This window comes from Aspergillus nomiae, assembly GCF_001204775.2.
Source record: "Aspergillus nomiae NRRL 13137 chromosome Unknown contig00196, whole genome shotgun sequence".
Classification (NCBI taxonomy): Eukaryota; Fungi; Ascomycota; class Eurotiomycetes; order Eurotiales; family Aspergillaceae; genus Aspergillus; species Aspergillus nomiae.
Window position 1 is genome coordinate 30,915 of NW_015378251.1, and position 25,022 is coordinate 55,936.

The window sequence follows — 25,022 nt, forward strand, 5'->3', positions numbered from 1 at the left end:
TAGCGAGTGCCGAAACTTTACTCGGCATGTGAGGCTCCAGGGGAAAGTTAATGACACATAATATCCTCTGCGCATTGTCTGTTGGATAACTCTATACTTCAATAGGAACCATTAGGGGGCTACTTTTTGCAGTCTAAAAGGGGGCTGTCCCATCAAGATGGCTCTTCTTTGTAGGATATGCTATTAGGGGGAACTGCAGGTGCGGCAGCTTCACGCTGGTGGCGCCCAAATAATGCAGTTTACTCTACTATCATCTGCCACAAATCAAACCTAGGGCATATTCGAACAATCTCCAAATGTTCACCCCAGATGTAGAAGACAAAGGCAGCACGGTGCTCCTTGAAAGCTGTAGATAAAAGGCTACCCCTTTGTAAACAGAGCGGAGCTTGACATAGAATCAAAACTACGGAAGACAACTGTAGTTTGGAGGAGCATTATATGGGGCAGCTGTTGTAATTCTACTTGGAATCTGTTTGACATCTTCATAAGGTGCTTGCTTCAATCGCTATGGACCTGGACGAGCCTGCTTATCCGCCGCCAGATGGAATTACGCCAAACTTTGACAATCCAACGAATAGAAATGCATTTGCCTTGGGCATCCTCGTTGCATGCGTCACAGTCACCACGATTTGCTTTTTGATGCGTATTTATGCCAGGGTTTATCTGTTGAAAAAGATACGAATTGAAGAAAGTGAGCCCTTGCGTACCCTGATGCCCTCCGTACCTAGATGCTGACGTTACTTTCACCACAGTACTGGCCGTGCTTGCATATGTTCGTCCCCCCTATGACCAAAAGTAATAAAGCGAGAGTCTGATAATGCAATCTCTAGGGGTGCTACTGGGGACCTGGCTATACAGCGTTTGCCATGGTCAGGAAGCCTGGCTATTTCGTTCACCAATGGGATGTCCGCTGCCGCGATTTCATACTTACCAATTATGTAGGTGGCTTCAGCCCTGGGTTCCCCGGAGTTCAGCATCTGACTCGTACATAGTATGTCTTTGTCTTTGGCGTCTGTTACTCATTTATCCTTCCGCTCCTCAAGATAGCCATTCTTGTGGAGTGGTGTCGACTGCTAGCCCCTCAGGGCTTGAGATCTCGCACTGCCTTCTGGTGGGGATGCATGGTCACAATCTGTATCCAGGTCATCGCGGGCGTCGGCATAATACTAGCTTGAATCTCCAGTGCATCCCTCACAGAGCCATCTATGACCTCACCGTTCCGGGGAAATGCGTCGACCTGTACAAAATCCAACTCGCATCAGCCAGCGTCCATCTGACATGCGACGCGATCATGCTGCTGCTGCCACAGCCTGTTATTTGGACGTTGAAAATGACGTGGAGGAAGAGGCTGGGCGTTTCGTTCGTCTTTAGTCTCGGTGTGCTGTACGTTTCCCGGCCCTCACTATAACCCTGCATTTGCCTCCTCAAACTAAACATCAAGGACTCTGCAGGGCGTGTGCTTCCGCAGCACTTAGATTGGACACGACGGTGATCCACGCTAATGCAGACGATCCGCTGTACAGTCTGGCTCCCCTGGTTCTCTGTTCCATGGCTGAGATGACGTGCGGGTTTTTCATTTTCTGTTTGCCCTGCATTCCTAAGATTATCAAGGAGACCGGCGTCATCCGCAGAATCAAAAGTGCCTTGGGTGTGAAGACCACGCCCACCAAGCCTAGTGGATACTCGGAGAACTATGGAACTAGGGTGTCAGCTTATGGCAGCGCCTCCTACATGATGAGTAACAACAACAGAAGGGACAAGCAGAAAGGTACTGAATCAATGGAATACCTACACGAGGGTATTCTCGAGGCAGGGGGGATCATTCGGACAACACATATCTCCATCACGGAGGAATCTCGCACTGCCAGTGATGATGAGAGCAAAAAGGCGGCCTGTCCGTATATTTCCAGAACGGATGGTGTCGAGTGAATATGCACGTGGATTTGGAGGGGGAGAGCAATAGAAGTGTCGAACAAGATCGACCATATCCTTAGTTTAATATATCTTGTCCTCGAGGTTCTTGATACTGTGAGTGTATACTTTCTAGCTTCTGATGTAGCGATTTTATTTCCCGCCTCAAACTATTATTAGATACGTGTTAGGTGCTAGTACTATGTCTAAAAGACTAGAGTCTCCCTTGGCTTTCCTTATCCCCACAAAACCCGAACTGGCACCATACGACGGAACAGTACTAGTATATCAAAATATCATTTTGAAGTTAATCTGTCCACTTCAGCAGCTTTCGTGTCTTTTCAGCCTGAAGGGAAGCAGGAGCATAAGATGCACTAAAAGCCCAGCTTGTCACTGGGGATGGGGAATGAAAAGAGGGGGAAAAGAGGGGGGGGGGTTAATACTCTGGTGACCGTCTCTGGAGCCTGAGTGCCTCACGCTAACTCGTCCAGTCAGAAACCCCTTCACTGTATCATGTGAATTAACATTCTCAATACATTAACTAATTTATTGGCCAAGCTCTAGTCGTAGTACAATAAATCAGGCGCCCGAGTCCCATATCAACTTCTCATATCATCTTCAAACAGACACACTTTGTCTGTTCAAGTTCCCTCTAATACATACCTTGACTCCTCTAGTACGACCCATGCTAGGGTTAGTCCATTACAAATTATTTCTCCAGAAAACCCCCTCAGCGAGCACCACCTTATCCCAAAGACCGATCCGAATCAAACCACAATGGTCGGAGTCCACGTCGCCATAATCACCGACGAAGGCGTCTTCAAACACTGGGCTATCTTTATCGATGAACCTCATGCATCTGAAAAAATCATGCTTCAGGCCCGAGGCTCCGATGGTCGATTCCGCTATGAACCTGAATACGGAGATGCTCGGTGTCTGAGTGGGTTACACGAACTTGTCTTCCTCTTTGATGTGAAAGACACCGAGACTGGCAGGCTAAAGGCTGTCGCTAGTGAGCTTCCGGTCCGCAGTGATATTCATGGGTGGAATTGTCAGGATTGGGTATTGGATTTCCTGGATAGGTTGGAGGAAGAAGGTATCATAGATGGGAAAGATAGTGGGTATAAAGAGCGGAAATTGTATGTGCAGGGAAAGGTGGAGGGACTTGTGTAGCCGTGGAAATTGATCATTCTATCCCAGAAGGAACTACGGCTTCATGAGACTGAAATTTGAGTCAAACTATTGGGATACCTGTTATATCAGTTGCCGGAAACCTACGTTTGCTCCAACTTTCATCTCTCAGCTCGACTAGGACGCCATTTCAATTGACCCTGCATCCTGCCGAGCCTTTCGGTTTCTGTTAAAAATTTTATGACCAAAGAACAGAATTAAGTACAGTGGTATTCCCATGTATGATGTGATGATGGCCTTGTAATCAACTTTATTAGGATCACCATCAGAGTCCACCGTGTCAAACACCCTCATTACCGTCAAAAATGCACAGAAGGCTAGGGCAGCCCATGATCCAACAACCCCAAAAGGAGCCCTGAACACGAGCGGGCTCGTCTCAGTTTTTGTATTTTGAGACTTTGCGAACTTAACGTGTACCACAAGAATCGAGATCCAGGTGAGAATGCTGAACATGGTGACTAAGTTCACAAAGTGGTTGAAAAGACACTTTGAATCTTCCTGAATGTTCAGGTATGCCAGCGAGGCGATCGCCGAGCATACGAAGAGAGTATAGACCGGGGTCCCCCTACGGTCAAGGCGAGACAGGAAAGCAAAAGCGTTTCGTGAGAGGGATAAACCGTAAAGAGTCCGTGTTGCCATAAAGAGGGAATGGTTTGCTGCGGATAATATGAATAAAAGGAAACACGCATTCAAAATATGCGGTACCACAGCTATGTGGGCTATCTGAACCGCCACTACGAAAGCAGCTGCTGATGAGGCGCCAGGCTGCTTGTCTCCTATAAAAGCAGCTCTCGTATACAGTCTCGAGCTTGATTTCACCCTAGCGAATTCCAACTCCTTGGCGTCGAACGGAACCAACATACCGATGAAGGTCACGGTAACGATGTTGATAACCAGTATCCGGTAGAACGTTAGCTTGGTTGCATGCAGCGCAGCCTTGCGCGTATTTTTCGTACGTAGAATACTGATACCGATCAATTCACTTCCAAGATATGCAAAGGTAGCCGAAGGCATCGTCCAGCATATGGCGCGAAGTCTCCCAATAGCCGTATGATCCCCAGCAAAGGCACCCGGTCTTTTCCAATATCGAAATCCTCTCCTATCGTGATCAGGGCCACCTCCTAGCGCTAAAATCAGGGAAAAGACCATAAGTCCGACCACCACCGTGATTTTAAAAGAAGACAGAATGAACTCATATTGGCCCATAAATCGACTACCCCAGTAGTTCACACCAAGTATGACCACCATGAACACGGTTATCCATATGCCTGGATTGACGATATCAACATCCAACCAATATGACACTACCAGTGCTGCCGCGGTTAATTGGTTCGGTGTGACCACCAAAAACTTCAGCCAGTATCTGTGTTCCGGGTTTAGCGGAGCTATAGGAGAGATATCGATTCGCTCACATCCACTCTATTGTGAAACCAAGAGATGGGTCACATAGCCTCGCAGCATGATCGGCAACCGTCGACGGCTCTGGAGAAGCCACCTCTGCCAGAGCGCATAAGACGTGATAAACCAAGATACCCACAGTCGTATATGAGATGAGAACTGATGCAGGCTATCAGGTTTATGGATTAACATAATGATTTACCCGCAGAGGAAACAGCACGTTGGGGTACTCACTCCTGCCCTAAGGAGCTGTCAACACAACCTATCACGCTATGTCAACAATACTGTACCTTGCAAGCGCATTCCCGGATGCTATCATCAAACCAGTATTGATTGCGCCTCCGATTGCTTCGGCAATACGTCAATTCTTATCGAATCATTGGTTGCTGCAATCTGTAGACGAACCTATCAGAGTAACCTGGTTTGGCTTTACGGCTCCATAGGAATTGAAGAGGCTTTGACTCTCACTGCGACTAGGCGAGCAGCTCTGAACTTCGCTGTCATTGTTGGGAGTTGATAATAAGCTGAAGGATGCAGTAGTGTGCCGCTCTGATGACATTTCTCATTTAGTAATGAGTCGTGTCGACAGGGAACGGAAGAACTCGGATTATCAAGATATCAATGAGTGTTCGATGTAAGAATAGCCTCAGGTTGAACATCTACACGGCTGTTATTTAATGAAGACGTTCAAGGACTATGGTATTCGCACGTGGAAGACTGAAAGCAATCGACCAAGTGCCTTCCCGATGTAGTAAACTGAGAGCTCATGATAGTAACTTCCATTCTACGATCTCAACTTGAAAATATCTATAACAGACAAAAAGGAATCACACGCAGTAGCCATTAAGACGGGGTAAACAGCAAGGGGTTTTCTCATGCGCGTATCGCGCTCATCGGAATGAGAAGCTTCTGTATTAGCGTCAATCTGCACCACCTGGCTGAAGTAATAAACTCTTTAATAATAACTAGTTACCACAAAAGGGGCTAACTAAACTGCAACCATTATATTGACAAATGAAGCTTGGATCGTCCCGAAGCTAAACCCCACTTGTTTGAGGGGTATAAATGACCTCTATGTAGTAGGTGTTTCAGCTGGGGGTGGTGGTATGCGATAAATGTACCTGGACTTGAAGATTGCCCCACAGCATATTGTACTCAGTAGGTGATGTTGTTAAGTTAATAGTGATCAATGCAGATCATTAGGAGATCGCTACACAGTAGAATGAATCTCACCTATGGAGAAGTATCAGGAATGGTAGATAGAGTCGATGACGATGTTTTGTTTACGATGTCAGGCGTCGGCTGCGGGGAGAGAAAATCTTTTCATGGGGTATTGCGGAGAGCGGGGAAAATCTCTGTGTGTCGACATCATCCTGCTTGCCCTTCGAGTGAGGTCGTGACGAATGGATGCTTCTGAAAATTAAGACTCTTTCCTCGGATCTTGGTTCTGGCTTATTGAAAGTAAAATTTGGGTTAAGGTTCAATCCTCCTTACAAGGAAGAGAGACACGTTTTGAGATAACACCATGTTGTTTTTCATGGTACGCCGCACCACAGATCCAGCATCAGTCCTGTTTGGTCTCAGTCATTTCCCCTGTATTGAAGATTGTTAGCTATTAGGGTGCTAGAGTCAACTACCAGGTAAGTATTGTTCACTACACAGTAGTAACTTGGTACGTAGGAGCTCGGAGATCGTTGGTAGGTATGTAGGAATATCAAAAAGGAATCTCTCTCCTCGGCGACCAGAAAAGAATTACCCGCGGCTGTGATAAATTATGCCTTTCGGATCACACCGACATTCTCACCATACTTCAAACCTGTCATAGCATCATCAATTTATTACATGACATTAGTAGGAGTGTGTGCATAGCCAGGCGTATCATTGGCGGAAGGAAGAGGAAACTGGAGCCTGCAGATCGGGGACTAGAATCCGAAGGGGAAAAGACCAAATCAATTTCTATTTCTCACATGCCTCACTATTCATCCTGAGCCATGCTTAATTGCGGCTAGCCGAACGCGGTTTGTTTTCTAGCGGTTAATCCACCCGGTCGTCTCTCGGTCGGGGCCATTGGCCAGCTTGTTCATTGCCACGATTCTTCCATCTTCTGTTCGGTGCACCTGCCCTCTCCCGGAGGAATCTCGTCCGGTGCCTCGACTCCGGAGGAAATTTGATCCAACACAAAAGATGAGTAGTTTCAGATTTTTTACCAGGGGCCTTGAGGCTGGGCTGCCAATTGTGATCACGAGGACCAAATCAACGCAGTAAAAGAAAGTGAGGTTAAAGCCAGGTTTACAACAGACTACTACTGTTAGTACGTAGTAGGGAGTAGTTTTAGATCCGCCTTGGAAAACAACAACGTCTGAGTGGCTGGAACCCACCGTCAGGAACGCTTATCCATGTCCCGAACCCTCGGATTCGTACAGAGAGCCGCAGACTTAGTTTTACTAACGGTGCATGCTCTGTTATTTGCCCTAATGAGTTATTATCATGTTCTCCATTGGCATTGAAGCCTAACCAGTAACGTTCACCCCTGCAGTTCAACATCTGTTTGCTTTTTTCATGTTTCTACAAATGGTTCATGAGCCGCTTATGCACCGCTGGATGCTGTCGCACACGCATGAGATCTCTAAGGTGAAACTCAAAGCTCCAGAATATTAGTTAGAGCTCAACGATTGCGGGGGGGAAACCCATAGATGGCAGTAGGGTGACCAGCCGATCAAAGGAAAAAGCAATCGGATTGAACAAGAACTGCATTGTCATGCGTCAATCAGAAGTACGCTCGGGGCTCCGTTGCTAAGTGGGTAACGGGCCTCCTCGCGTTGCATTGGTAGTGTACTGGATCAATTTCCAGTAGCCGCCGACCATAATAATTTTGGTTAAAAGTCACAGGCTCCAAGGGGACAAATATATGCAACCGTGGGACAGCTACTCCATCTGCAACGAGGGACTGACCAATGACAGCCGGGCCCCAACCCAGCAATGACCCATGTCGTCATACAGCCAGGGTTACAAACACCTTCTGCTCACAAGGCCGCCACGCAGATCCGAAGATCTCTGACGTGGGGGTTTGATCATTGGACAAAGAAGACCTGATAATATGAATTGTGAGGTGCAGAAAAGGCCCTATTCTGGAAATACCGGGGGAATTGGGGCCTCTCTCCCCGCATTGGAGCGCATCTAGCGATGTGGAAACAGGAGACGGAATGCGTGGATTTTAGTTAAGGGGGGATTCGATGGTCAGATTGAATTTAGGAGGTCAGCTCGCAATCCGTCGCTAGGTCGCGACTACCGGCCATGAACGAGAGGTAGGTATCATAATGATGGTGGAACTGAAACCATCATAGAATGTTGGAACAGATATCGTCACTTGTCCAGTCTTTAGGCCGGGAAGCCGTGGGCAAAAATGACGTAACTGTATTGGGGTTGGGATTCCCGAGCCACCGGCCCGTAGTGAGGGAAAACCCAAAACTTCAGCGATCCGACCTTCCGATGCTCCTGACGAAGGTTAGAGGGGAAAAGATTAAAAAAAAGGTACTTGGCATATATAAGGAGAAAAGTCACCAGATTCTCACACGGAGATCTCGCCATATTTATCTCACGGTAGCATCCCTCAGTACGGTACGACGAGAACGTCAAATCACGCAGAATATCCACCCCCTCCTTTCCCAGACAACTCACGCACCAAAAGTGCCTCTCATTTTGGGGAGCTTAACATCCACTGTCGACCCACCCGCGGCCAATCTGGATAAGGCAGTGTGGGTAGCGTGTGGGACGCTGGCCCTTATAACGTCGACTGACCCTTCAATCCTGCGTTGGAAGAGAAGGCAATCTTGAAACAGAAATAAAAGAGAGCAGGCGGACGGAAAAATCCTTGCTTATTCTCACACCCCCGTTTGATTTCTCTCTCTTCCCACATCATTCAATTCACCCTAATCTTATCATCGCACAACCAACACTTTCTCTTGTAACTGATCTCGCCTCCCGTTGGAAAAACCATGTCGAAAACAAAGGTTTTGCTCGTCGGAGCAGCAGGTGAAACTGGTGGTTCGATTGCAAATGGACTGTTGGAAAATCCCATTTTTGTAAGAATCCCGTCCCCCGTTTTGTCCAATTTCGACCCTTTGTTCTAACCTCACTTTCACGTGACTGCAGGAACTGTACGCTCTCGTCCGCCCTCGGTCGGTACAGAAGCCCGCCATCGTTTCTCTCCAAGACCGCGGCATGCAAATCCGCAGATGTGATCTAAAAGGCCCTGAAGAATCTCTTACCGAGGCGCTCGAGGGAATCGATGTCGTCATTAGCTGTGTTGGTCCTGCCGAGCAGCAGGATCAAATTCCTCTCGCCAAAGCTGCGAAGAGGGCTGGAGTTAAGCGCTTTGTTCCATGTGGCTTCATCACAGTGGCACCCCCCGGTGGTATCATGTGGCTGAGGGATGAAGTAAGTGCCCATGAAAGCGAAGGAGGAGTTTGCCCTCAGGCACTGACATCAGTTCCCTCCCCTCCCCTTTAGAAAGAAACAGTTTACAACCATGTTAAACAACTGCGCCTCCCCTACACCATCATCGATGTCGGCTGGTGGTACCAACTTTCGTATCCCCGCCTGGAGTCCGGACGAGCCGACTATGCCATGACTTCCGCAAACAATGAAATCGTCGGCGATGGCAACACCCCTATGGGTTTGACCGATTTGAGAGACATTGGACGCTATGTTGCTAGAATCATCGACGACGAGCGGACGTTGAACAAGATGGTCTATGCATACAACACGGTTAAGACACAGAATGAGATCTACGACCTACTGGAAGAGATCAGCGAAGAGAAAATCCAAAGGAATTACGTGAGTAGCTTGGACGTTGTTGTGCATCGCGACATTTGCTGATCTATGACTATAGATTCCGGAGGAAAGCGTCTACACTCGGGTCCTCGCCGCCCGACAGTCTAGCGAGACCTATCCCTTCGATCCCGTCAAGTTCATCCCCCGCTATTTGGCTGAGTATCAGTTGTCTTGGGGTATTCGGGGAGACAACACCCCGGAAAACGCAAAATATCTCGGATATCTGATTGCCAAGGACCTCTATCCAGACTTCAGGCCAGTCGACTTCAGGGACTATCTTGAGACCGTCGTTCGGGGCACAGCGAAAGGTGTATACACCGACCGTATGGTTTCGAAGGTTCACCAGCGGGCATTCCCACGCACAGAGTCGACCGATTCGTTGTACACTCGGATATTCCCAAGAACCGAGTCCAGCGACTCGCTATACATGCGGTAGACGCCTGTATGATCAGTTTGGATGTTTATTTTCCTCACTTTTTGCGATCTGGGTTTAGACTGGCGTTTATGTTTGTTTACGTTAGGGGAAAGCAGACGATAGGACAGGCTATTAGATCACCACTCCGCCTTGTATACGGATTCATGAGAATGGTACAACAGATGGTATATTTCTCTCTTCTCCGTCATAGGTTTCATTTGCAGATTTTATACCCACGCAAATCTCATTGCACGTTTTGTTCCGATCCATTTCATTAGTCAACCAATCTAAAAAAGTTTTATTGACCTGCTTGTACCTAACTACGGAATGCTAAGATGTGTCGACACTTCACCGGTAAGACTGAATCTCGGTCCGAACGTGAAAGCCCTCACTCTCATACATAGGAGAAAGATAAAAATGAACAAAAAGCATAGAATTATGAACTAAACGCACTAGCACGGCGCCTCTTCTTATAATAGCCCAGCTTTCCTACGCCTATTGCCACCCTCTGCATGCTAGTCAATCCCTTCGTGTATGCTTACCGCACCTAGATGACCCTTCTAGGCTGTCAATTGAGTTTCCTATCCTCTCTCGGCTGGCTTGGGAGCTCTGACCTTGCATTTTAATCAACGCGAGGCATGTTCTAATCACATCAATCTTTATAAACATTTTACAGAACTTAGAACGTCGCCGGTGCCATGAGCGCGGCTTCGCAAGTAACATCTGCTGTGTTGAGCTTGAGCCCATTCACTCAGCATTCTTGGACATATTTACCTGGGATCAATGAGGAACAACTTTATACCCAATATATCCAGCAGGTGTCAGAGACACAGAATTCTCAACATTTTCGTTCGGGATCTTGAAGATCCATCCATTACAGATGTCGTCTTCTACAGGGCCAGCGCGGCCTAGGATTGTCTGCTCGGTGATGTACCCTGTGCCTAGAGGGTTGACATTCTCATCCCAGGGCATGGGTACACTTTCGGTCAATGCAAAGCTGTTGCGATGTCCTCCAACGGCAGGATCGATGCGCAGATTGAATAAGTGTTGATGATACGGAGATTACGCCATCAGCCACTCGTGGCCCTCATGGGACCGTTGCGTCTTTGTTGATCGGCCGCATTCAGAGGATGCCAGTGGCCCGAGTCTCGAATGTCAACTCACTAGATTGATCGAAATGTGATGATACTCTGCAGGACAAGTTGCCGCTTGCGAACTACCACAGGTGATTGGTATGTTTCCACTGTATACCGTTGTCGATCTCTTGGATGCAGATAACGTTGGACCTTGGTGCTGGGCTTCCGTCTTGGGCAACGACACAGCCATCGAGATATTTTACCATACTAAGGCAATCGCAACCCACTGTTTCAGTGGTAGTGTATGCTGTGAGTAAAGCTTTCTGCAGATTCGATAAGGCATACCTTGCAAATTGTTTGCCGTCATTCCAACAACGACATTTCCTAAGTCGAATGCGCCTTTACGATATATAGGGTTCCGCGGATCCCCGTAAGGAGCAAACATTTTGGAAAGAGACAGCCTGTAAAAAGCACTCTTGCCATCGAAGGATACATCATGCAAGGTCATCCCTGGTCGGCCGGTTTGACACCTCTGATCATAATCAACACCCGTGCAATCGCTCACCTTCTCGCCAGTTAAATCCCACACGGAATCGCCATTTCTCCCATTCGATCAGGTGGCCCTTGACTGTGAAGGAAGCCCCCTCTGGCCGAATAACTTGGTAGGGCTTCACGTTGTCCTGGGGGGCTTTTGCAAGCCATGGCCATGCTCGGCTTCATAGGGATCGGCTCGGCGATGAGGTATAGGTGAACCGACTGGTGTGGTAGCTTTGTCACACCCCAAAGGCAAGCGAGCTGATGTTTTCGACTTTCATCTCAAAAAATCGACAGTAACCATAAAAATCCAACGGGAAACAATAGTGGTTCGAGTCAGGGCCATGGTTCTTGGGATTGCGCATATACATAAGCAGCTTGTACAGAAGGCTAGTAGCAGTACATTGTGACCAATTTACATTATGCAGTTCTAGCTGGGTGCGTCTTTTCTGAGTTTCCTCGCTATCTACACCATATACCATGGATCGAGGACCACTGCGGCATCATCGATTTTCAAGCCTTTGATCTCTTCCTCACCCGAGGTTCGGCCATGACTACCTGGGCTGCTTCATTCATTTCTGCACGCTCCACCGGTCCATGGAAGTCCCGAGCAATTCACCATGGTGAATAAACTGGTTATTAGTAACATATACTATCGCCTCAAAAAGCCGAGTGCGTCTGATGTACCAGATGAGAGATATGCATCGTGAAATAGCTGGGAACGGGCGACTTCCACATCGAGAAAAGGCGCCAGAATGCATATTGGAGGCTCCTCTAAGCCAGCTGCTTTGAAGTGAAGCTGTGTAGGTACCTTCATAGGCTTTCTTAACTAGGTCAGCCGCCCGCTGAATCTCTCACGGAGTAGCTGAGTCAAGAGGGTGCAAATACATTATGACGGACATTGATAACAGTAAAGACGACAGTTACGAAGCTGGAACCATCGTTGGATGGCTTTTTTTTTTTTTTTTGTTACGCTTCTATCATAAATCGCGTATACAAGCCGAGCCAGGATATGAGATATCCGCCAAATTACATCTTCGGGCCCGATTAGGATCCGGTTTGCCCAGCCCATAACTTGTGTCGTCAATGCAACTAAAGGACAATAATGATTAAGTGTGCCAATGACGGGGTGTACCCTGAGTCATGTCACCTAGGGCTATACGAAGGACATAAATTGCTCGCGGGGTAAATGGACTAAATATGCGGGCCGAGTCAACCCTTATATCCAACATGTTTGCCACCGCGCTACCTTTTCTCTCGGAAACAGAATGAATCCCCTCTGTATTCATTCAGGCAGCTTCTGAAGTGCATACAGATGTCGTCACGCCGACCATGGAGCAAAGCAGAAGACGAGATGTTAATAACGCTTATCCAACGTTTTGGTGACCGACGAGGACGGGACGGGAAATGGAATGAGATATCCAAACGTCTCTCTGGAAGGACCAACAAAGTAACTCTCTCCCTTCTCCAATATTTCCACTTACAGTTTACCATGGAATGATTGGAAGTATAAATCACAGTACTGACAGAAGGCGTCTCTAGGATTGTCGCAAGCGCTGGTTTCATTCCTTAGATCCATCCCTCCGCAAAGGACGATGGACAAAGGAAGAAGACGAGACTTTACTGGCCACATATGGAAGATTGGGACCTGCCTGGAAGGAAATTGGTAACAGAGGCTCCTTATCCTGTTGGGCCAGCTTTATTGCTGACTATAAATTACCTTAGCACGACTCATTCCAGGCCGAAAGGATGACCAGTGTGCAAAGAGATACAACGACATTCTTGATCCGAAAGTTGAAAATCGCCTACGGCCCTGGACTCTCGAAGAAGATCAATATCTGACTGCCAAGGTGTCTCAGCTTGGACACCAATGGTCCACCATCGCGGCCGGGCTATCTGGCCGTCCGCCTCTCACTTGCCGAAATCGATGGCGTAGACTGGAGAAAGACATTCCCAAAGCAGGCGATTCATCCTTATCTCCAGATGACTCGTCAAGTAGCGTGCCAATACTTCGGTGGTTAGACCCTGCACATCCGTCCTCTACGTCTCTGGATGGGGCTCTCTCGTCCGTCCTACAATATATTCAATCAGTGCCAGACTATCCAGGCTTGACACCCGACACTCCAGCCGTAGGACAGCGGAATGGTTTTGTAGAGGACCAGTCAATGACGGCATTGACTACATTGGACAGCCAAACGACGACATGGGTTGATGTATTCGACGAGTTACAACAGCAAGCACCATTAGCTTCGAATTACAACGCCGAAGCTTACTGTAATGGTGGGAAGGATTTAAGTGTCTCATCCTTAGCGTCAAATAGCCTTTCCGAGCCATCACCTCGAAACGTGGAGTTTACTCGGCAGCATCAGACCTCGTCTGGAAGTATGAGCAATCCATATTCGTTGAAGAACGCACGACAAACTAGGAACTCTGGTGCTTCGGCCTTGGTACCAGATGCAGAAAGCATACAGGCAAACATGCTAGAGCAAATGGCCATGCAATCTATTTCGTTAAGAAACCACCATCTCGAAAACATATCTGTGACAGGCACTATTCATTACCACCATCACTTCCACCATCATCACCATTACCACCATCACTCTCAAATTCAGTGGCCAAATCAAAGACCAACCTTCACACTTTTTGAAAGAGAATCTGGCTATAGTGGTACAGGGCTTACATATTTTATGTGATACTGAATCATATTTGATAAATCTAGCCCGTCAGTCTTCACCTGTGTCTCTGCATATGCCATCTACATAGACAGCTCGCTAGGAAGGCATATATCATCTCAACCACCAGGAGTATACTAGATAAAGAAACTAATACTTTGGCATTCCCTAACAGACCAAGGGATGACGTTCTCTATGTTAAGAAATCGTTTGATTCGGCGGCCGAATTCATGATCCTTGAATAGAGAAAACTCAAGTTCGGTCGTACGAGACCAGAGGCATAAGACATCGATTGCTGATAAAGCAATTTAGTAGCCAGACCGAGTTCGTATATGTTACCTGTCTGTTCAGATTAGTCCTAGGAGGTACCGTTTGGCTAGAAGGCAGATGATATAAGGGACGTAACCCTAAAACAGAAAAAGAGAGGGGGAAAAAATCAACCTTCTGAAGTGAAAGGGTACAGAGCCAGGCATAATGAATTGGATATTAATTGACTATTTCGCAAGCAACTTCGCTTCTCTAGATGTCTCCATTTCATGTCCTACTACCTATGTATCTACTACTCAGGAGCAGTCAGTCTTTGTCTGAAATTCAACGCCCGGCTTGTCTTGGCAGTGGGGCAGGGTAGATGTTCACAGGGCAACACACGAATGCAATAAAAACAGACTAGGGAAACTGTCAGTTGGGTGATATACTTAGTAGTCTGGTGCTAAGACTTTGCGGGTACAAAGGCGCCACCAGCCTCAATGTGATTCGTTGAAGCGTGGAGTTGCGAGCACTGTCTGAGGTAGAGTACTTTTTTCTTTCCCCCCTCCCTGTCTGCCCTGCACTACGTCTCTGGCGAGGCTGGATTTTCTGTCTTCCTTCGTACACTCCATTGCGGGGTACTGATCACTGCTCCTGACGTTAGAGGCCATGAAAAAGACATAGGCTTCGTGATTTCTCTGGTGATAACTTTGAATGTCTCTATTGTGTGTTTGTCTACATGTGCGTGAAGCATTCGTCCCCACAAATCAACAGGCCCAGCCTACCTTAATCGAAGCATGGAAATATGGTTTTACATCTGACACGCCGTCATAGCTTAAACAGAAGGTAGACAAACCTTCCAAAATTACTCGCCAGAGGGGCCCACTTTGGAGGATATGGCGTCTTTTCGCACCCCTAAGAGAGGAAAGGATTTGTACCAATTGATCGACAAACTTAACGAACAGTTTGGCTTAGATATCCCTAACCCAAAGTTCCACTCCCCGGATCTCGAGCCTAATACAAAGTCGCTCAGATGGCGCGTGCATAAGGGCATCAAAAGGCTTCATTACGACCGGAATGCCAACTTGAATGAGACTCTCAACAACTTCGAGGAGTGGGTGGCATCTCGACCAGCGCAGGCCAATGGTGACTTTCCTTCAAATAATCGCTCAAGGAGGGATCCGTTTACCAATAAATGCTATGCCATCGGTTCTGAGGCAGAGAGAAACGAGCGTCTCCTATACTTAGCGAAACAGATCTGGGATGAATTGTATATCATGACCAAGGGTTCCTGTTCTCCTTTCCTGGAAGGACTTAATGGGAGCACTGGAAAAGCCACGGAGCAAACAAGCCCATCGAAAGGGCTGAAGAGAAGGATGTCCGAGGAGGAGGCCGAGTTCCGCACTGCCCCAAATTCACCGGTAAAGAATCCTGAGTCCGGGCTTACTGTGGTGGACCCTCTTAGTTTGGTCAATGATGAAGAGGGGTGCGGTTTTGATCCAGGCCCAGCTCAGGTTTTCAAAAGCCCCAAAGTAGATGATGCGAGGGGACCGTCGGCATTTGTCCAAAGATTAACGGCACCTGACCAGTTTCGACGATACGATGCAGTGTCACCTGCACAGGACGACCCAAACGTTAGTTTCGCAACTACTGAGCCGACCTCTATTTTTGATTCTTGCGATGACCGACGGAATACCTCATTCATATCGACCATCACGGATGCTACTGAGCCCATATATGACTCGGACTACGAAGATTCGATGGTAAATCATATGCTCAGCCAGGAGCTGAAATTGGCACTTGAAAGGTCGCAGCCCATGGGTGAGAATGTTGTTGATGAGCCTCCCGAATCTGTTGAGCAGCGACTGATGGATGACCTCCTTCACTACGGACCATTTGCACAAGCCTATTCCTTTCCGGGCTCAGTACCCTTACGATGCCGGTACGAGTTAGAGAGGATAGGCAGAGCTTGGAATATCCCCTCTGACCGCATGCTGGCTGGTAACAGCATACCATTCCAAACACGCGATGGCTTTTGGGAATGGATCAAGGGCCACAACCAACGCAATGGAAAGCCACTCCCAGAAAAGCCAACCAACAAAGCTTGGGACTCCGCTATTGGCAACTTCAAGACAGATAAGCATTCAGAAGTTGTTGTCCTTACGGGCGATCTAGAATGGTGCAGCGAACATGAACCGGGCATTTTCAAATTAAACTTGAATCCACTGAAGACCGAAAGAACATGTCGATTCCATCGCCGTTTTGGATCCGACAGATTCCTTAGCTTGACAATGCCTGCACCGTCGCGCCCCCCGCGCCATTTCCCATTACCATCTAATCCTTCTCTTCTACGAGAAAGTATTGCCCTATGGCTGACACAGAATGTCCACCGGTGTCTAGGGAGGACATGGAAGCCTTTCTTTGTGGAAGAGGTCAAGTCGAAACGTAAAGTAAAGGCAGAACCGAAGTTCAGGGTGGACTTCTTTGCAATTGATGGCGTGGACTTTGACAAGGGCCCGCACGTACCTCCCATACCTCTTGCAAAGCAAAACAGTGAAAACCACACGCCCATGAGCTTGGATTCCCTGTTCGACTGGCATATATCGCGAGACGAGAATATAAAGCAGAACAACTGCAAACTATTCCAACGTATCTCATTGGGACTTTCGAAGACCTTCGCCACTGTTGTCTTGAAGCCATCGCAGGTCCTTCATCTAGCAGACCCCTCTAACTCACCGGTAATGAATGATGGCTGCGCTTTGATGTCTAGGGGTCTAGCCAACCGGATATGTGACTCATTAGGCATTACCGGGATCACTCCTAGTGCATTTCAGGGCAGAATTGCCGGGGCCAAGGGTCTGTGGATGGTAGATAAGCACGATTCTGATGTCTCCATAGAAAGTAACGTGTGGATTCAAATATCTGACTCGCAATTAAAAATCGAGCCGCACCCGCAGGTTTGGAAAGAGCCTGTAGATGAAGAAAAGCTCACATTCGAAGTTGTAAAATGGTCCAAGCCCTTGCATACGGTGGACCTGAACACTCAACTTTTGGCTGTCTTGGAGCACGGAGGGCATATTAAAGAATACATCGCCGATCTCACACGAGCTGGAATTAGGGCGGTATATGAAGACTTTGCTACTGTCGTCCAGTCGGACAGTCCCGTTCTTTGTCGCAGTCTAATACAAAAGATAAGGCCACCAGCAGAAAGCAGTAGCGTGGGAATGCTTCACAAGGTCAGACGCTTGGAGGATTGGATGGCTGACGATGCGGAGGCCGTCATTCGACTGACAGAAGCAGGCTTTGCACCTCGGACTTTCCACCCTCTTCGGAAGCGTTTAAGGAAATGTCTCATGGGTCTGCTAGATCAATATGTAGAACAACTGCATATTGAGGTACCTCTTTCCACCTATGCATTTTGCATCGCAGACCCATATGGGGTCCTGAAAGAGGATGAAGTTCACTTTGGATTCTCCAGTAATTGGCGTGATCCTGAAGGTCAATTCGAAGACAATCTGATCGACGGTATGGACGTTCTTGTAGCTCGACTCCCCGCACATCTCCCGTCTGATATCCAGCGCCGAAGGGCTGTGTGGAAGCCAGAGCTCCGGCATTTCAAGGATGTTATTGTTTTCTCTACGGTTGGGACAACGCCACTGGCACACATGCTGTCCGGTGGTGATTACGATGGAGATACACCGTGGGTTTGCTGGGACCAAAAGATTGTGCAGAAGTTTCATAATTCCGACCTACCCACCATGGATTACCCTCCGGAGTACTTTGGTCTTGAGACACATAATGTGCCAATGAAGGATATTGACTCATGGGATGAGTTTCTTCAAAGCACGTTTACATTCAACCTAACCATGTCTAATCTGGGCAGGTGTACTGTCGAGCACGAGAAGATATCCTACGACGAATCGATCGACTCACCAAATGCCAAAGAGCTTGCCTGTCTCCTCGGCCACTTGGTGGATGGTCGTAAGGGAGGGCTCCGCTTATCAGAACACGCGTGGCGAGCATACCGCAAAAGGGTTAGCCCTAGAGCACGGGATGTGCCTGCATACAAGAACCCCAGTCGAAGACCCAAGCCCACCAACATAATAGACTATCTGCAGTTCGAAGTTGCTCGGAAAGAAAAGGACACTGTTTTGAGGCTACTGGAGGGGTCATTAGCTGAAGCGGGGACCACGTACGAACATGATAGAGACCTTACAAAGCCGTGGGACGAGGCACGGGAGCAGGCCGAGAAAGACCGACGTGAAGGTGGACAACTTCATGTGATTTTGAGAAATGTCACCCAGGATATCGATGATCTCTTTGACAGATGGATCCGCTCGGTCACCGGCGAACATTCATTCTCGGCTGTCTCGTTGGAGATCGCTGATCATGCTAGAGCCATTTCACCACCCGAGGGTGATCACCCTATGATCCTTGTCTGGCGACATAGTAAGGATGCGTGGCTCCAATTGCTCGCTTCGTACTCGTACAAGAAGCATCCTGAATCGAGTTTTGCCTTCCATGCCTTTGGGGAGATACTCTGCCAATTAAAAGCCAGTAATGTGCCGTCACGATCAGTGGTAAACGAAATCCTAGCTTGTTACCGGGTGAATCAGAAGGTGGTCGCAAGGTTGACAGCCGGGGACACAGCTGAAGAGCAAGACAGTGATGGCGGCGATGAATATGAAGGCGCAGATGCTATAACGATGCTTCAGGCAACACAACTTTCTGGGGGGTTCTACGACTGGGATGATGGTCTATCTGTGGAGTGAGATGTTGGTCTATTGGGCTCTCATTTCGGGTTTCTCATCTTCTTTGGAATCTCAAATAGATATTGATTTCATTGCTGTACATACATACACAACCACACTTGGAAATAACAAGAATCTACATTTCCCACCAAAGCTCGTCAGGCCTCGTCCATTGAGCGAAGTAGAGCCGAAGCTTTACACCCGAGATGCCGTCCCATGAACAATTCCTAAGCAATCATCCTCAATGCACAAATCTACCCCTCTTGTCCCCGTCTCACTTATGCACTGTTTAAGTTGTTACAATCGTAATACCTGTTCTGCAGCTATCTTTCCCCACCTGTTTTATGGCGAGTGCAGTCCAGTACCTAGGGTTGCCTGAACCATGGGAAGGCCGAGCACGCTAACAAACACCATTAAAGCTTCGGGGAGATCAAGACACACTTCGCTTAATAGATAAACCGAAGCAGTCCAACACCTGTATTTCCGGGCCAGCCAAGCGTCACAAGAACATCCATGATGGGCGATCTATCTTCGGGATTGCAGTGTGCAGTGTGGGACGGGACCTCCACCACATGGGATCGCCATTTGACTAGGAGACGTGGGTCGTCGGTACTTTTTTTTCTAGAAGTTTGCGTCTATGGCCAGTGGTTGTGATGATCTACAAACAGGGATGCCGCTTAACAAACCTGGATAGTATTTCTGTCGCGGATTACTTGATTGTCATGACCATTATAATTAATAGTAGTTCTTAATAATATTCAAAGGGATCAGTAACTCGGGGAAATCAGGTTACAGTGCACGCAATACTAGTAATGCTAGGAATGATAACGAACGAACTCGTTTGGGATATGCCCTAACCAGAATCAAAGTAGCCCATTAATTGAAGGAGTGCTAGTTACAGACTACTATAGACAAGTAGATCGAAGATCACCAGGGTCTTCACCGTGCACACTTCCCTTCTCCTGGATCTTCCTAATCAGGACATTGGAAGACAGATGGATTCAAAAGGTAGTTGACGTATCACAGCCAGTCCGGAAGGCGGTCAATTGAGACTTTGTTGGGACTTTTGCTTCGGCTCGAGAGAGTGGAGACGCTTTTGACGAAACCTGACGTGTTTGCAACTGCATAGAGAAGGCGGTCAGGCGGCTAATTGTCGCCCTTTTCTTTCAGGTGGGAATCACATGTCACGATTTTGCCCCAGGCTGAAAAACGGAAGCAAATCATGAATCATGTTGAATGTCAGATTGTTGGGTACGTCGATAACTCGTTCTGGGTATAATAACCTTAGTAAGGGCTGGTGCTGGAACACCAATTCCAGTGCCCTCCACGACGGCAACCGTCCCCATCCGGCCCTGGGAAGAAGGTTTAGTCGTTTCGTTGGTGGTTCAGATTCTTTCAGTTCCGAGCTATTCGGCATGTGATAGAATGGGGTAAGTTGCATTCGCTTGGAATGTCTGGTCGACTTGGAGGATTACTTGCTGCATCTCATGGTTACATAGTCTATTTCTACCTTACAGGTCGCATAAGAGTTGATGCTCTGAGCGTTCCGGGGGAAGATATAAATTATTATTCAGGGTAGTAATGGGGGGTAGTTCCATACCACTCCATTCTATGTACCAATGATATATTTGGATAGAGGAATTGCAAGAATATAACCGCCCACCGTGCTGACGAGAAGTTCTAATTATATTTTTCTTTTTGGGGATAGTATTTGAGACCTGGCCTCCATTTGCCGTGTAGTTTGCCGGTCAACTGGGCCGGTCCCTCTTTTTTATTTTTATTTTTAAATTTTTATTTTATTTTTCAACCATTTTTTTTGTTTGCTGGTTGGTATTTTTTCACGTGAAGAGCACATGAGAGAGACATCCGTCACTGACTCGATCAGTTTCCCTTCTCAACCATTGCTTTTTAGTCAGGTCTTAGTCTAGTACGCGCTTCGCAAGGGATCGTCCCTTCTCCAATTTCGATAGAGCTAAACCGCTGACGCCCCCCCAAATTGCTCGTCTAAATCATCTCCATCTTTACTAGTCGGTTTTGGGCCTCCATGGACTATTGTTCAGGCGCTATTTCAACACCGAACGATTCGTCCGTCTCCTCACTCCGAAACACGGCCAACAGCGGCAAACCTCAGACTACCTCGACCCTCCCCGCTCCTCCATCCGGCTATCCTTCTGTGCAGAATGTCCCTACCTCCATGATGGATGTCGATAACACCACAGTGGTGGAGGATCGCTCACGTCGAGCTACTAGTGTTCTCTCCATGGATGATATTGAGGCGGCGCAGGCCCTGGAGGGGCTCCGTACAGGTATGCCGTTTTGCTCCTGCTTCGTTTCTCCAGGAGCCAGCCCTCCTGAGATCGCTGAAGTATACTAATCAAAAATCATCCTAGAGTACGGTCAACCTCCTCGAAACGTGTCGCAACAAACCTCCAGCCCCGACTCTAAACCACAACCCGAACCCCTCTTATCATTACTGACCTCGACCCATCCTCTGATATCCTCCGCGATCAACGGATCCGTCTCGGCATACACCAGCTCAAAATCATACTCGCCTCGTTTCAAGTCGGGGGCCGAGTTCCTTGAACGTAACATTGGCTCCCCCGTTGCTAATACCGTTGGTACAGTTGGCCGCAAAACCGGAGTCGAGAGCGGCCTTCGATGGGCGCTGCAGCGTCGTGGATCCGGTTCAACGGATCCCAAACGATCTAAGCGTCGCAAAGTGAGCGGGGACAAACATCCAACCGAAGTAGACTTGGAAAAGGGCTCTGACGAAACAATGTCGTCTCGCCGCGGACGTAGCTCCTCCGACCTGTCCATGGGTGAACCCCTCCCGCCATATGACGACGAGACGTCGCCCAGCTACGAGGAGGTTGGTCGGCAAAACTCTTCGCGACGTAACCCCACGTGGCAAAGTCGATTGGTGATCTCCACCTCAGGATTGGGTGTGGCCATGAGCGAGGAGTCCCTTCGCAGCTTGCAGTATTGTTTGACGTGGTTACGATGGGCAAACGGACGGCTGGGCAAAGCCATCGTGGCCTTGCAGGGCGCCCTGAAGGAATGGGACAATGCCAAGAAGGATAATGATTCTAACCAAGACACCTCTTTGCTGTCCCAGCGTATCCAGGCCGTCCGGGAGGACGTCTTGTCGACCTTGAAGCAGGTTGTAGATGTCGTCTCCAAGTATGCTGGAGGTGCACTGCCTGAGAATGCCCGGAACTTAGTCCGTCGACACCTCACTTCCCTACCGCATCGATTCCAGGTAGCCTCGACGTCGAACCCTCCACCTGACTCGAGTATGGCATCCTCTGATGCCACGATTGGTGCTCATCGCATCTTGGTTCTGGCACAGGAAGGTCTAGACATGATGGCGCAGGTGAGCGGAGTCGTGAATGATACTCTCGTCAGCGCGGAGCTTTGGTGCGAGCGGTTGGGCAAGAAGCGGCCCGACAGCAAGCCCCAGAGCGAAGCTCAACAGCCCGAGTCGCACAATGCGTCATATCCCCCTGATGTGAAGCAGCCTATCCGCGAGCCTTCTCAAGATGTTCCCATGACCGGGACAGAGGAGAAGGTATAGACAAGGGAAACAATCCATTTTTAGGTGGCGTCACAGTTATTGCTCAGCGGGCACTGAGAAATGCACTGCCTCCTATCGGGCTGGCGAGGCTACGGGGTGGTTCAAGCTCGCTATTTACAGGACTTTTCTCTCAGTGATGGTACATACGACGTTGAAAACACGTTCTATTGAAGCATCTCGGATCAGTCGTTGGTCTAACTTCCTTTCGGACTTTCTTTCGTTATTTTCTTTCTTTCCTCTGTAATGTTCGTTTGTTGATGTTTTCGTTTGATATCCGTACTACTTGTTGAGTGTGAAAGAGTCGGCGTTTTGGTATTTGGATACCTTTCTATCTGATTTTATACTTGGTCTTCTTAGGTCTCTTCAAAATCTCGCACTAAGGGTCGCTCCTTGGCAGCCTTCCTGATACTGATTGAGTTACCAGTTGGTATACCGTACGAAGGGATGGCCATCCCAGTCAAGCTAATATGTCTGTGTTGAGCCTTATCACGGTACAATACATTCGTTCCTTGATCTTCTCACCATGGCGAGTCCAGCGCCACCTCGCGGAGTATCCCCTTCCCCCAGTAGATGTTCACCTTTTGCACCTTGCATTTCTGGTGCGCCAGCCGTAGCTGTACGAACTGTGACTGTCTCTGTTTCTCGCGTTCCTTCATGATCTTCTTCCACTTGAACTTCGATCTCTGGACCTGTCTCTGTCGACTTAGCTCCCACTTTCTCCACAACCCCTCTTCATGTTCCATCAACCCGCAGTTCTCAGGCCACGGTGCCCTATCCGGTATGCTGAAGTCAGGTATTTGTAGGCCTGAATCCCCTACCATGCGTTCGAGCTCTTCGTACTTCCTCAGCCCCCACATCCACTTCTTCAGTTCATCCCGGTCATCATTGTCGCGACAAAGACTCAACATCCCCCTGTGAAACATGTAATGTACGTGGATATGATAGTCAACATGATACCGAGCGAGCTCCTTATCCCTATTGGGGTCTTGGGAGATGTATCGATCTATTCGTTCCTCGTAGAGCTCGATCTGAGAGGGCGTCATTAGCCGTTCGTACCCGGACGTCAAAGCTGGTGCGGGCGTTGTAAGGAGGGATTCTTCTTCGATGCCGGCCGCGACTACTGTGCCTAGAGGAGATTCCTCACGCCAGGCGCGTCCTTCAGCAGCAATGGGAACGTCTTCGTCTAGGTCATTTCTCTCCGAGCCATGGTCTCCACCGGAAGCTGGGTCCGGTGGATCGATCTTGCAGGCAGTACATTTTAGGGCTTCTTGTATTGCGATATTCTGCTTGCGTTAATGACATTTTTTTTATATCTCTTTTCGAAGACAAAATACATACCATCGTTATTTGCTCTAGGAGCTTCATATTCGCAGTGTCTGTCTTGCCTCTTGATTTTCTCGTCTTATGTTGGTCGCTGGTCGGCTGACGCTGCATGCGTGTACGCGGTGTTGGACGTCTATTGCGATATGGGATCGTCATTTCCTTCGTTTCTTCAACACACTACGTAGGGAAAGGAAGGAAAACAAAAACTGAAATAGAAATAATCTAAAACACAGCGATTGTACTTCTCTATAATTATTCCTGCTCGTGAACTTTCCAGACCGACAATGGCTATGACGTCTGTCAAGAATTTGAGATCTACATCAAATGGCCCCCCACCTGACTTTGTCCTCGATGCCCGTGACCCCATCACTGGGTTGGGGTAAAACAGGACAAGGCATTGTGTTTCTTTGAGATATTGTCAGACTTCCAAACACATCGAGTTTAGTCTTATTGTTGAATTGTCCAGTGCATTCATTGTCTGCGTTGTGTGGTGATCCAGTAGGGCTTTGTGTTACAGATCTATGTACATTTAACCCAATCTCGGAGATCATGACATGCATTACATACATAGCATTGCATCCGATAATCTGAAACACCAATAAATACAATAGACCATAGAACAATACCTACCTCAATGACCAAACAGAATGGGATTATCGCATACCGTAGCGTCTATCTTAACAAGGAGATCTATATCGCCCTACGGCAATTCCCCATGTACTTATACTCCTCTGTATAGAAGTATATCATCACCAACAACAACAGAGATACTTACATCTTCCAATCTCAAACATACAAAGACCTACAATTCCATACATCGGATTTATTTACAAGATACAAAGAGACTACATTAGAAAACAAAGATATCCACAGCCTCATGGCCGAACCCATGGTCACCCTCTACCCAGCAACCTGTCTCATATTCGCAGCCATGTTCCTCGTCTTCCTCAACCGAGCTTCGATCATCCACTGTCTCAGCCGTTGCGCTCAATGTCTCGATCCCGGAAACCACTACGTTGAGTTCCGTTCTCAAACCGATGACACCGAATTCGAGTCCGAGAGCGAAGACTTCGAAGATCAATGGTATGTACGCTCCCC

At 48.0% G+C, this 25,022-nt stretch overlaps 8 protein-coding genes across 8 annotated transcripts; 6 read left to right on the forward strand and 2 right to left on the reverse strand.

Moving 5' to 3' along the window:
* Positions 1-507: 507 nt before the first annotated feature.
* Positions 508-1,929, forward strand: ANOM_006174 (uncharacterized protein; the record flags this gene model as incomplete). Its single annotated transcript, XM_015551431.1, has 6 exons — positions 508-691; positions 753-772; positions 831-938; positions 993-1,124; positions 1,184-1,383; positions 1,452-1,929. 6 exons carry the CDS (start codon positions 508-510, stop codon positions 1,927-1,929), a joined length of 1,122 nt encoding a protein of 373 aa, XP_015405566.1.
* Positions 1,930-2,688: 759 nt separating this feature from the next.
* Positions 2,689-3,084, forward strand: ANOM_006175 (uncharacterized protein; the record flags this gene model as incomplete). Its single annotated transcript, XM_015551432.1, has 1 exon — positions 2,689-3,084. One exon carries the CDS (start codon positions 2,689-2,691, stop codon positions 3,082-3,084), a length of 396 nt encoding a protein of 131 aa, XP_015405564.1.
* Positions 3,085-3,219: 135 nt separating this feature from the next.
* On the reverse strand, positions 3,220-5,059 carry ANOM_006176 (putative amino acid permease; the record flags this gene model as incomplete). Its single annotated transcript, XM_015551433.1, has 5 exons — positions 3,220-4,465; positions 4,515-4,669; positions 4,735-4,741; positions 4,791-4,848; positions 4,906-5,059. 5 exons carry the CDS (start codon positions 5,057-5,059, stop codon positions 3,220-3,222), a joined length of 1,620 nt encoding a protein of 539 aa, XP_015405571.1.
* Positions 5,060-8,421: 3,362 nt separating this feature from the next.
* Positions 8,422-9,789, forward strand: ANOM_006177 (aromatic alcohol reductase; the record flags this gene model as incomplete). Its single annotated transcript, XM_015551434.1, has 4 exons — positions 8,422-8,582; positions 8,653-8,937; positions 9,010-9,336; positions 9,392-9,789. Coding segments are annotated over 4 exons (1,104 nt in total), but the record flags the coding sequence as incomplete, so codon positions are not given.
* Positions 9,790-12,673: 2,884 nt separating this feature from the next.
* On the forward strand, positions 12,674-14,051 carry ANOM_006178 (uncharacterized protein; the record flags this gene model as incomplete). Its single annotated transcript, XM_015551435.1, has 3 exons — positions 12,674-12,808; positions 12,901-13,024; positions 13,084-14,051. The coding sequence occupies 3 exons, from the start codon at positions 12,674-12,676 to the stop codon at positions 14,049-14,051; spliced, it is 1,227 nt and encodes a 408-aa protein (XP_015405572.1).
* Positions 14,052-15,172: 1,121 nt separating this feature from the next.
* ANOM_006179 (RNA dependent RNA polymerase) lies at positions 15,173-19,048 on the forward strand (the record flags this gene model as incomplete). The annotated part of the gene is made up of 1 exon (XM_015551436.1): positions 15,173-19,048. One exon carries the CDS (start codon positions 15,173-15,175, stop codon positions 19,046-19,048), a length of 3,876 nt encoding a protein of 1,291 aa, XP_015405567.1.
* Positions 19,049-21,071: 2,023 nt separating this feature from the next.
* On the forward strand, positions 21,072-22,601 carry ANOM_006180 (putative clock controled protein (Ccg-8); the record flags this gene model as incomplete). Its single annotated transcript, XM_015551437.1, has 2 exons — positions 21,072-21,333; positions 21,418-22,601. The coding sequence occupies 2 exons, from the start codon at positions 21,072-21,074 to the stop codon at positions 22,599-22,601; spliced, it is 1,446 nt and encodes a 481-aa protein (XP_015405562.1).
* A 518-nt stretch (positions 22,602-23,119) lies between these two features.
* ANOM_006181 (uncharacterized protein) lies at positions 23,120-24,035 on the reverse strand (the record flags this gene model as incomplete). Its single annotated transcript, XM_015551438.1, has 2 exons — positions 23,120-23,884; positions 23,940-24,035. 2 exons carry the CDS (start codon positions 24,033-24,035, stop codon positions 23,120-23,122), a joined length of 861 nt encoding a protein of 286 aa, XP_015405563.1.
* Between the last annotated feature and the right edge of the window lie 987 nt (positions 24,036-25,022).